At 50.4% G+C, this 11,699-nt stretch overlaps 1 protein-coding gene across 1 annotated transcript; it reads left to right on the top strand.

Annotated features, from left to right (window-relative positions):
- Positions 1-7,993: 7,993 nt before the first annotated feature.
- On the top strand, positions 7,994-9,504 carry KBTBD13 (kelch repeat and BTB domain containing 13; the record flags this gene model as incomplete). The annotated part of the gene is given in 2 exon segments (XM_080663399.1): positions 7,994-8,095; positions 8,098-9,504. Coding segments are annotated over 2 exon segments (1,509 nt in total).
- Between the last annotated feature and the right edge of the window lie 2,195 nt (positions 9,505-11,699).

Genomic DNA, 11,699 nt, shown 5'->3' with positions numbered 1-11,699 from the left:
GTTTGCTACCTGATCAGAGCTAATGAGTTGCATCTGTTAGTAGTCTAGAGTGTAAATGGGCATTTTATTTGTCCTAAAACCTGGCACACCTCTTGCCATGGTGGCTCAGTGGTTGAGTGTATAGACCCATGAATGCTTCCTGGTCAGGGCACATGACAGCGTTGCAGGCTCGATCTCCAGTAGGGTGCGTGCAAGAGGCAGCTAATCAATGATGCTCATCGATGTTTCTCTCTGTCTCCCTCTCTCTTCCTCTCTGAAATCTAAAAAATATTTAAAAATAATAATTCTCGGATTGGTGGAGCCTGGTGGGGGTCACCTGTCATTCCCCTTGGGACCCAGGGTAAATCTGTTCATGTGAGAGACAGGGCAAAGGGCCCACATGGGGGACCCAGAAACCTAGGATCTATGCCAGCTCCTTCACTGGGTGACCTTAGGCAAGTGACCTTTCTTTGGGCTTTTTATCCCTATGTATAATACTAAAAAGGGGGGAAATAAATCCAAAATTCCATGATGTGATTTAGGCCTGAGAGTGATGGAATCAGCCCTGGGCTCCAGGCCTGAGTATTTTCTAAAATTCTGTTGGGACTCTTTGGAATACACTGCAGGCTAGAGTGGGGAAGGGGATGAGAGTCTCAGAGACCTCTCACTCAGCGTTTCTCACCCTAACCCTACCTCCCCACCACCACCACCCCAGCTAATCTACCCACCCTGTACAAGAGAACCATAAACCCAGGTCATCAGGCAAAGAGGGGGGTGGTGTCAGAGCCTGATGGTAATGACTCCTCAACCAAGAAGGAAATTATTTCCCAGGTCAGGACATAAATACTGATTCAGCTTAATTGTGTTTCTGGGAGCTCGTGGTAAACCAGCTGTGTTATTAAGGCTCTAAGGTGCTGGAAGAAATTTGTTTAGATTACACCCTCAGGCCAGAATTCCTCACAGAGCTAATGGCCAAGGGTGTTCCTGAGTTTTAGGAGGAGAAAAAGTGGGAGCCAAGTTCCAGGCACATCCCTGGGCTGTGAGGACAGGCTGGTTCTGAATGGGGTCTGTGGGAAGAGAAACCTGGAGGGCTGCCAGAGAGAGGGCAAGCTGTGGACACCTACAGACCCAACTAGGTGTGCATTTGGGTTTTGCTACTTCCCTGCTTGTGTGAGGTGGGAGTTGTTATTTTCCTTATCTTTAAAACTCGGATCAAAAGTAGATGGGATCTGCAAGGAGGCATGTACTAACTCAGTGTGAGGGTGAGCTCTAACCATCTGAAGCCCCCCAACATTAAAGACAACCAAGGAGTAACTACTTCAAGGAGGCAGTGTAGAGGAGACTCCATCGTGACTCACAGGATCAGATGAGATGATCCTTAATGCCCTTCCATTTCAGAGATTATTTGAACCAGTTGCCAGCTGGTTAGTCAGGCCCTCAGCTGTGACTGCTAAGTGCCAAAGTTAGCCCCTCCTCTGAAGCATGGGAGGAAAACTGTGCGGAACTGTAACCAGTCCCTTTCCTCATCCTCACACTCCTTATCTGCAGGCTGCTTGTCCAGCACCCAGGAGTGCCAGTGTGGACTGCAAAGCCCTTTGGAATAATCACCTACTGTCAGACCCTGGAATAAGCTCCTCTGACCTTCTGAGCCTCAGTTCCTCATCTTTAAAATAGGGGTAATATTAAGGATTAGATGACATGAAAGAGTCCCACCCAGAGGTTGGCCCATGGCCCAAAAAAGCAAATGATAGTTCCCTCTACTCCCTCTGACATGAATAGCACACACTTCTCACCCACCTAACAAAAAGCCAAACTGTTTAGTGACCAGAGGTTTGGACTTCAGGTCAAGAGAGAGGTTATTCTGCCAGGGCAGTGGTCGGCAAACTGCAGCTCGCGAGTCGCATGCGACTCGCGAGCCGCGGTTTGCTACTCTGTTGACTAATGAGTTTGCCGACCACTGCGTAAGGCATTACCCTTACCCAGAAGTTTTGACTTCAGGTTAAAGACATTAGTACATTATTAAAATGTTTTTTAAGTGTTTTTCCTTAAGGTAGTGGTCGGCAAACTCGTTAGTCAACAGAGTGGCAAACCGCGGCTCGCGAGTCGCATGTGTCTCGTGAACCGCAGTTTGCCGACCACTGTGCTAGGGCAAGGAGCCCAACCCCCTCTTACAGGAGGGTTCTTACAGGAGGCCCTCAAGTACTCAAAATGCAGAAGGCTCCTTGCCCTAGCACAGTGGTCGGCAAACTGGGCATGTAGCAGGTGCTCAAGAGATGTGTCTGGCCCTAGCCGGTCTGGCTCAGTGGATAGAGCGTCGGCCAGCGGACTGGAGGGTCCTGGGTTCAATTCCGGTCAAGGGCACATTCCTGGGTTTCAGGCTTGATTCCCAGTGGGGGGCGTGCAGGAGGCAGCCAATCAATGATTCTCTTTCATCATTGATGTTTCAATCTCTCTCTTCCTCTCCCTTTCTTTCTGAAATCAATAAAAATATTTTTTTAAAAAAGAGATGTGTCTGGAGGGGATGAGTGGGGCATGTACAGGTCTACACAGGGAGGGCCAGTGAGGATTTCTGGATGCCTGGTCCTAACCTTGCCACCCACCCCTCAGGAGCCATTCCACATAAAGTTAAGCTTTCAAGACCCTGTTGTGATGTCTCGGCCTTCTCTGGAGGCACAATATGACAACCTCTCCTGTGGTTGTACAATGATAAATTCAGATGTCAAAGCTGAACAGACCTTAGAAATCAGATCCAAAGTTCCATTTTACAGATGAAGAACTGAGGCCCAGAGAGGGCTGGGTGGCTTTTGCAAATCAGTGCTAGTCCCAGCATCAGAGCCTGGCAGTAATACTGATTCCTAGTCCAGCGTTCTTCGTCAGGTCCAGGCAAGTTCCTCACTACCCTGTGTGCAGAAATACCACCAGGGGCAGCAAAGGCCAAGGGTCCCCCATCAGACTGTGGGGGCCCCTCCCAGGGCAAGGGCTATGTCTCCTTCATCAGACTGGGACTCCTACTTAGGTTAGGGCCCAGGAGTCCACTTAACAGACCCCTTACTGTGGGCCAATCATTCTGTATAGAGCAGCCGTGGGCAAACTACGGCCTGCGGGCCAGATCCGGCCCATTCGGCCGTTCTATCCAGCCCGCAGAGCCGAAAGAGTGGAGCGTTCTCTTGCTCTCCCCTCCGCTCCTTTACTTTGAATTTATATTAGTTCACACAAACACTCCATCCATGCTCTTGTTCCGGCCCTCCGGTCCAGTTTAAGAACCCATTGTGGCCCTCGAGTCAAAAAGTTTGCCCACCCCTGGTATAGAGACAAAAAAGGCTGGGTGTATGCTCTAGAAAGGCTCAGAAAGTCTGACACATAGCCCCTTTCATTTCCCCGCCTCCAACCTTGCACAGCATTAGGGGTGCAAAGTGGAGAAGGAGGTTGGTGTGAGGTCAGGCAGGGCCTGGGAACTCCGTGGGCTGCCCACAGCCAGGATAGGTCCTGTCCTCTCCAAGTCCCAGAGGGATGCTCACTGTCTGGGAGGAGGAAACTCACCAGCTGCAGACAACACCCCACTGGGGTCTTGGGGCAGAGCCAAAGGCCTGATCCTCAGCCCAGCCTCAGAACCATGACCCCCACCTTGGGTGAAACCCTCCCTACTGCCTGTCTCCGAAGGGTGGGAGCTGGTGTGTACACCAGTGTCCCAACCCACTCAAGCCAGGGCTGGACTTGGGGAAAAGTGAGATTGGGAGCAAGCTTCAGCCAGGAGGGATTTGCTCTTTCCCCACAAGCTCTCAGGAGAGGTCCAGGCAATGGCTCCATCTGGTTGTGTCTGCCAGTTACTAAGTACCTGAAACAGGCCATTTGGGAGGAAACTGTGGCCCCCTGGGCGTCAGCCCCTTCTCAACCCCACCTCTTAGCTTGAGCCTGGAGACAGCAGTTTCTCTCCTCTGAGGTAAGACTAGTAGTGCTGGTGAGGAGAGGCAGCTGGGCTGGGACCTGGGATCAGTGGACAGGGTTCAATCCAGTACCACATCTTTGTTCATAATCAAGGAAAAGCCCATTCCATCTCTGGGCCTCCCTTTCCTCAACTGTGAAATGGGAATAGTCAGATACCCACTTCCTTCTCCTGAGCCCAGTAGCAAGGATAGTTAAGACTAGGCATTGCAGCATCTATTTTCTTCCAAGAGGGGGATTGTCACAACTGTTCCCTGTCAGCCAATGACTGGCCTCAGGGAAGAAAAGAATCTGGCAGAGGGCCTGGGATAGTATTCATGGGGACTCCTGCCCATACCCTCCAACTCCACTTCCTCTTCCTGTCTGGTCCCTAGGGCAGAGCATCTGGGATATTTCTGGCTGCCTCCTCCAGGCCTTTGGCTTCCCAGGCTCACAAACGTGGTCCCCACATCCCAGACCTGCTTTGATGTAGTGAACTGGGTGGCAGTTCCCTGGCAGGGGAGACACATTTGTGTTGGGTCTGCAGATTCATACGTGAGGGTCTGTGCATGCTTGTGTCCTGGGGGAAGGGAAATTCTCCTGCCTCCTCCCAACTCCCACTTGGTCACTGTGAGCCTATACGTCCTCCTGAAGTAGTCCTGCAGTTGAACATCTCCAGAATGGCAGATATCATCCTACACAGGTCTGGGCCTCAGTTTCCCCACCAGTAGAATGAGGTGGCAGGAGAAAATAATCACTAAGCTCCCTTCCAACTGACATTTTTTTTAAGTTTAAATAAATCTTTATTGTTCAGATTATTACAGGTGTTCCTCTTTTTTTCCCCCCATAGCTCCCCTCCACCTGATTCCCCACCCCACCCCATGCCCTTACCCCCCGCCACTGTCTTCATCCATAGGTGTAAAATTTTTGTCCAGTCTCTTCCCGCACCCCCTCACACCCCCTTACCCCCGAGAATTGTCAGTCCACTCCCTTTCTATGCCCCTGATTCTATTATATTCATCAGTACATTCTGTTCATCAGATTTTTTATTCACTTGATTTTTAGATTCACTTGTTGGTAGGGATGTATTTGTTGTCATTTTGTTGTTCATAATTTTTATCTTTACCTTTTTATTCTTCTTCCTCTTCTTAAGAGAATACCCTTCAGTATTTCATATAATACTGGTTTGGTGGTGATGAACTTCTTTAGCTTTTTCTTGTCTGTGAAGCTCTTTATCTGACCTTCAATTCTGAATGACAGTTTTGCTGGGTAGAGTAATCTTGGTTGTAGGTTCGTGCTGTTCATCACTTTGAATATTTCTTGCCACTCCCTTCTGGCCTGCATAGTTTCTGTTGAGAAATCAGCTGACAGTCATATGGGTACTCCCTGGTAGGTAACTAACTGTTTTTCTTTTGCTGCTTTCAAGATTCTCTCTTTGTCTTTTGCCCTTGGCATTTTAATTATGATGTGTCTTGGTGTGGTCCTCTTTGGATTCCTTTTGTTTGGGGTTCTCTGCGCTTCCTGGACTTGTAAGTCTATTTCTTTCACCAGGTAGGGAAAGTTTTCTGTCATTATTTCTTCTAATAGGTTTTCAATATTTTGCTCTCTCTCTTCTTCTGGCACCCCAAAAATTCGGATGTGGTACGCTTAAAGTTGTCCCAGAGGCTCCTTACACTATCTTCATATTTTTGGATTCTTTTTTCTTTTTGTTTTTCTGGTTGGGTGTTTTTTGTTTCCTCATATTTCAGATCTTTGGTTTGATTCTTGGGGTCCTTTGATCTACAGTTGAATTTCTGTATATTCTTTATTTCAGACAGTGTATGCTTAATTTCTGACTGGTCCTTTTCCATTTTTTTTTTTTTTTTTTTTTTGGCATTCTCATTAAGGTCTTTGAAGGTCTCACTAAGCTCCTCGGAGGTCTCATTAAGTTTCTCAGCGGTTTTTATAAGATTCTTGAGTAACCTTATAAATGTGGTTTTGAACTCTATGTCCAGTAGTTTGCTTTCCTCCATTTCTTTCATTCGTGACATGTTTCTTTGTCTCTGCATTTTGCTCCTTCCCTCAACTTTTCAGCGCTTGTGCACGTCTCAATGCTCTTTTCTCTTTCCTGCTAGTTGTAGAACTTCCACTCAGCCAGCTTTCCCGTGGTTCTGGGTGATAGACATTTTGTCTTTTAGTTGTAGTTTTGAAATTGTTGTGCGAGGCAGCAGTTTAGGTGTTTACCTATGCCACCATCTTGGTTCGGTCTCCCAACTGACATTTTGGGACCCAGAGTCTTAGGAAGTCATGCAAGAAAGTTCAGTGCAGGGGGAAAACTGCCCCAAGGTTGAGCAGCAGAAGGCCTGGGACTGTCTGCCCCAAGCTAAATGACTCTGGGTAATTTTCTTTCTGATCTTCCACTATAAATAAAGGTGTTGAGCCTTATGAGCCTGAAGTTCCTTCCAATTGTGACCTCCTGGCCCAGCATTTGCAGTAGAGAGAGACAGCAGGCACAGGGGTTAGGGCCACATGCTCTAGAGTCAGACTGGCTGCACACCAGTCCTAGCTCTGCCACTTTCCAGCCATGTGACCTTGAGCATGTGACAACCTCTTAGTGCCTTAGTCTCCTAATCTATGAAGTGGGGCCATGAATAATATGTAACTGCCCTACTGGTGTGGCTCAGTGGTTGAGTGTTAACCTATGAACCCCGTCAGGGCACATGCCTGGGTTGTGGGCTCAATCCCCAGTGGGGCGCATGCAGGAGGCAGCCGATTGATGATTTTCTCTCATCATTAATGTTTCTCTCTCTCCCTCTCCCTTTCTCTCTGAAATCAATAAAAATAAAAAATGTCTTAAGTCATAGTGTTGCTATAACCAATAAGTAGAAAATACCTATTAAACGAGGGAAAATAATAGCATTTACTCATAGGATTGTTACAATAATTATAGGAATTAAAGTGCTTACAAAAGTGCCTGACACAGTGCAATTTAAGTGTTAACTATTATTATTTCAAGAAGCCCTTCTCCTTCTCACCCAGAGATATATGATCAGCAGCCACACTTTCATTTTCCTAAGGTTTAAAAACACAGAAGTGGAGGAGTGCTGGCAAGTGGGGAATAGACATCAGCTTCCCATTCTCATCCCAAGTCAGGAAGTATTTCCACATTCAGGGGCTTTTTGGATACGTGCTACCCTCCCATTTTTACAGGGAAGAAAATCCAGGCTCAAAATAAGATCGGACTAGGCCAGAGTCAGGGCCCAGACCAAGTTAGCACTCTGCTCCAGACCCCAGCCTGGCTCACCTGTTTGTTCCACCTCTGCCTCTTCCCTCCAGTGCCCAAGTACTCCGTGCCCACCAGCCGATGGTGTGGGCTAGGTATTAATCCTGTCCTTGCTTCTTCCCAGTTGAATGACCCTGAACAAGTCACATAATATTCTCTGAACCTTATTCTGAACACTACAGTTATTGTTCCAATTATCCCAAAGTAGAGCGTTCCTACAAAACCTTTTGTAAACCAAAATAGCCTAAAAGCGAAGAAGCAATTATCTTGCTAATGGATGCAGAAAATAAATGGATAAAAAAAGCAGAGATGCTCACAGACACAGTTCAGAGTTATGGCGGCTTGATGTTGAGATGCTGAGTGTAATTCCCAGGGAAGGATCTTGGAGGGGCCACTCTCGCTGCTGCTCAGGGTACCAGCTGCTCCTACAAGGACTGGTTACAAAACACTGAACGCTATTTTTGCTTTTCAGATATTCTCTTAGTGAAAACAAATAGTAATGTGGGTCTTTCAAGAAAGCAAAGTGGCATAAAGCGAACTTTAAAGAAGCAGGGGATACCTGTACCATGAAAGAGGTGTTATTATTAGCCCCATTTTGAGGAAACAGAGGGTCGGATAGTGAGGGCACTTGCTTACAGAAGAGCATGCCGCTGGTTTAGTGCAGGTTAAACGGGATATCTTTGTAAGCATCCCTCACACTGCCCAGCATGCCGTAGGTCGGTGCTCAGTAGATGGGCACTATTATCATTTCCCGTGAGGAACTGGGTGACCGTGCAGGTCTCTGATGCCCTCTGGGCCCAGGGCCATACAACCTGCCAGCCACCACATCACATGAGCCATACTATCTTTAGCCAGGGATATATTTATATCCCCGGGAAGTGTTTTTCCGCTGCTACGGGGGAGCCCCAGAGTCCGTGGCCGCTGAATCCAGGCCCCCAGCGGCAGCCCCCGCCCTCCGGCTCGCCATGCTTCAAAGTCCGCAGGTCCCGGTGCAGGTGTGGGTGGACGGCCAGCTCTTCCAGGCCGACCGGGCCCTGCTGGTGGAGCACTGCGGCTTCTTCCGCGGCCTCTTCCGCTCGGGCATGCGGGAGGCGCGCGCGGCCGAGGTGCGCCTGGGCGCGCTGAGCCCGGGCGGCTTCCGCACCACGCTGCGGGTGCTGCGCGGCGAGCGGCCGGCGCTGGAGGCAGACGACGACCTGCTGCAGGCCGTGGAGTGCGCCGCCTTCCTGCAGGCGCCGGCGCTGGCGCGCTTCCTGGAGCACAGCCTCACGTCTGACAACTGCGCGTTGCTGTGCGACGCGGCCGCCGCCTTCGGCCTGCGCGACGTGTTCCACAGCGCCGCGCTCTTCATCCGCGACGGCGCGCGCGAGCTGGCGGCCGAGCTGGCGCTGCCCGAGGCCCGCGCCTACGTGGCGGCGCTGCGGCCCAGCAGCTACGTGGCCGTGAGCACGCACACGCCCGCGCCCGGCTTCCTGGAGGACGAGTCGCGCACGGTGTGTTACCTGGACGAGGAGGAGAACGCGTGGCGCACGCTGGCCGCGCTGCCCCTGGAGGCCAGCACGCTGCTGGCGGGTGTGGCCACGCTGGGCAACAAGCTCTATATCGTGGGGGGCGTGCGGGGCGCCAATAAGGAGGTGGTGGAACTGGGTTTCTGCTATGACCCCGACGGTGGCACGTGGTGCGAGTTCCCCAGCCCGCACCAGCCGCGCTACGACACCGCACTGGCCGGCTTCGATGGCCGCCTCTACGCCATCGGTGGCGAGTTCCAGAGGATGGCCATAAGCTCCGTGGAGCGCTACGACCCGGCCACAGGCTGCTGGAGCTTCGTGGCAGACCTGCCGCAGCCGGCTGCCGGCGTGCCCTGCGCCCAGGCGTGCGGTCGCCTCTTCGTGTGTCTGTGGCGACCGGCGGACACCACGGCTGTCGTGGAGTACACGGTGCGGACCGACGCGTGGCTGCCGGTGGCCGACCTGCAGCGTCCGCAGAGCTACGGCCATTACATGGTGGCCCATCGTGACAGTCTCTACGTGGTGCGCAACGGACCATCAGATGACTTCCTACACTGCGCCATCGACTGCCTCAACCTGGCCACGGGCCAGTGGACGGCGCTGCCCGGCCAGTTTGTCAACAGCAAGGGAGCACTCTTTACGGCAGTAGTTCGTGGCGATACTGTCTATACTGTCAACCGCATGTTCACGCTGCTCTATGCCATCGAGGGCAGCACCTGGCGGCTGCTCAGGGAAAAGGCGGGCTTCCCACGGCCCGGCTCTTTGCAAACCTTTCTCCTGAGGCTGCCTCGTGGGGCTCCGGGGCCTGTGGCCTTGACAACGCCTGAACTGTGACTCCTGGGCCAGGCTCTAGGAGGGGATGACCTCCTGAGTCTTCCCTGGGCTATGGCTGGGCCAGGCAACTTCTCTCTCTCTGGTTGCGAGGTCTGAATCTCATGTCTTTTGGTGGTGTGAACATGTCCAAGAAACTCAGGGAGCAATCAATGCTGGGGTTTGAGCCCTCAAATTATTAGAGCTTTTCTGAGAGCTGGGGGTCAGTGGAAAGGGCAGGGGGGTGGGATTTCTATCACCTAGGCTTGTAGGTGAATGGGCCAGTAACTGAGCATGGCCAGGAGTGGGTTAAGTAATGTTAAACTGCCAATCACTAGGCAAGAATTAGGCAACCACTGTGGGCCCTGCATAGTGCTTGCCCTAATGTAATCTGTAGTTGCCAGACAGGGGTCCACAAGCTTAGAATTTCGTCCAGACCAAATCATCTTAACAGAACATTTACAGGACAACAAAAGGCTTACACATACTTGTCTTGGTCCACAAAGGGTTGAAGGCAACGTGCAAAAACAAAACAAACCCCCCCCCACACACACAATATATATATATATATATATATATATATATATATATATATATATATATATATATATATAAAACAAAGTACTGAGGAAATCAGGGCAAAGGAAAATAGGGAGAGGAAAAGTACCTAACTCCAGGAAGGAGGGTATACTAACTCTATGAGGAAGATATGCAGGATAATTAGCTGATGAAAGGGGAGGTTCATATGGTGGAGACAATGAGAGCTCAGAAGAGGAGAGATGAGGAGAAGGTTTAAGCAAATGGGAAGAGTCTGTGAACCCAGGCTTTAAGGCAGAGCAGCTATGGATGGATGCATTCCAGGAGGGGGCAAGGCTAGGCTGGCTTATAGAGACAATAACTGAACTGAACCTGGAGTGAGACCTATGAGGAAAAAAGAGGTTCTCACACCCCTTACAGGGTGTGGCCCTGCAGGGGAGAACCCAGTTGGAAGCCCTTGTCCACTCCCTTTTTACCATCACCACAGGGGCAGTGGATTAACTTCCATGATTACAGGTCACTCAATGTATGAGCCAATCCTGGCCAGGTCTGATGGCCTCATCTTATCCTTCCCCCACATTCTGCAGGTTAATTCTGTCTTCCAGCCTCTGCTCCTGCTATTCCCTGGGCCTGGAATGCCTTTCCTCTTCTTCTCTTTCTGCTGGCTCTGTGCTCCCTTCCTCTGTGCAGGGTTGGCTGTTGCTGACCTTAACTGCCTACATTGCTTATTGGGCCCCTGACTGACATCATTCTCTGTATGTGTGTGTGTTTGCACGTGCGTCTGCAGCCACACAAGTATGCAGATAGCAAGGGTGGAGATCCTATTGTGCTGTCAGTTGAGCTGGGCACTTTCCTACCTACAATATAATATGATGAGGTCCTGACAGGCTATAGAGTCCACTAGTTAGGGACCTGGTGTTAGATGAAGACTCTTGTCCCTCCTTTAGAATACTCCACCCTGGCTCCTGGTCAGATTCCCACTCCAGTCCTCCATCCTTTCCATGCCCCTGGGTAGACTTCTCTGCGTGGTCCTGAAAGGTCTCCATCCTCCAGGACCCGAGGCCCATGGAAAATCCTGGCCTCATCACAAGTGGAGAATGCAGCATCAGCATGGCACCTCCTGGACCTGGAGTCTAGTATCAGGGCTGCCCTACCTGCCTTTCCCCTGGTCTATGTCCCAAGCCTTGGAGAATGCTGCCCTCAGAAGCCTGGGACCTTCTAGCCCTGGAGTAGCCTAATGTCATGAGTCACAGCAATGAGTCCTGACTTGTGCATCCTGTGAATGATGTGCGAAGTACTTTCACGTCCCTTTTCCCACTGCAGCCCTACCTCAGTCTTGGAGTTGGGTGCCTTCTCCCTGTGGCAGATGAGATATGTGAGGCTCAGAGGCTGATTGCCTGGCCCAAAGCCACTGGCCCATGCCAAAGTATGGCAGAGTACTCATTTTGGGGTTTTGTCAAAGCATAACTTTACCCAAGATTTATTTAACTCTTTAAGAAGGGAACCAGAGGAATGATAAAGCTGGTTTATCAAAGGAGCATTTGAGATACAGAGATTTGTATATTTAGTTGGGAAAGACATACTGAAATAAGTTTGCTAAGGTAAGAAATGAAGCTGGTTAATGTCTTACAGGGCAATAAAACCATAAATTTTGTGGTTCTCTACTGGACTAAAATCCTTTG

This window comes from Plecotus auritus (genome assembly GCF_963455305.1).
Source record: "Plecotus auritus genome assembly, chromosome: 1".
NCBI classification, from domain to species: domain Eukaryota; kingdom Metazoa; phylum Chordata; class Mammalia; order Chiroptera; family Vespertilionidae; genus Plecotus; species Plecotus auritus.
This window is presented reverse-complemented; position numbering and strand designations above follow the sequence as displayed.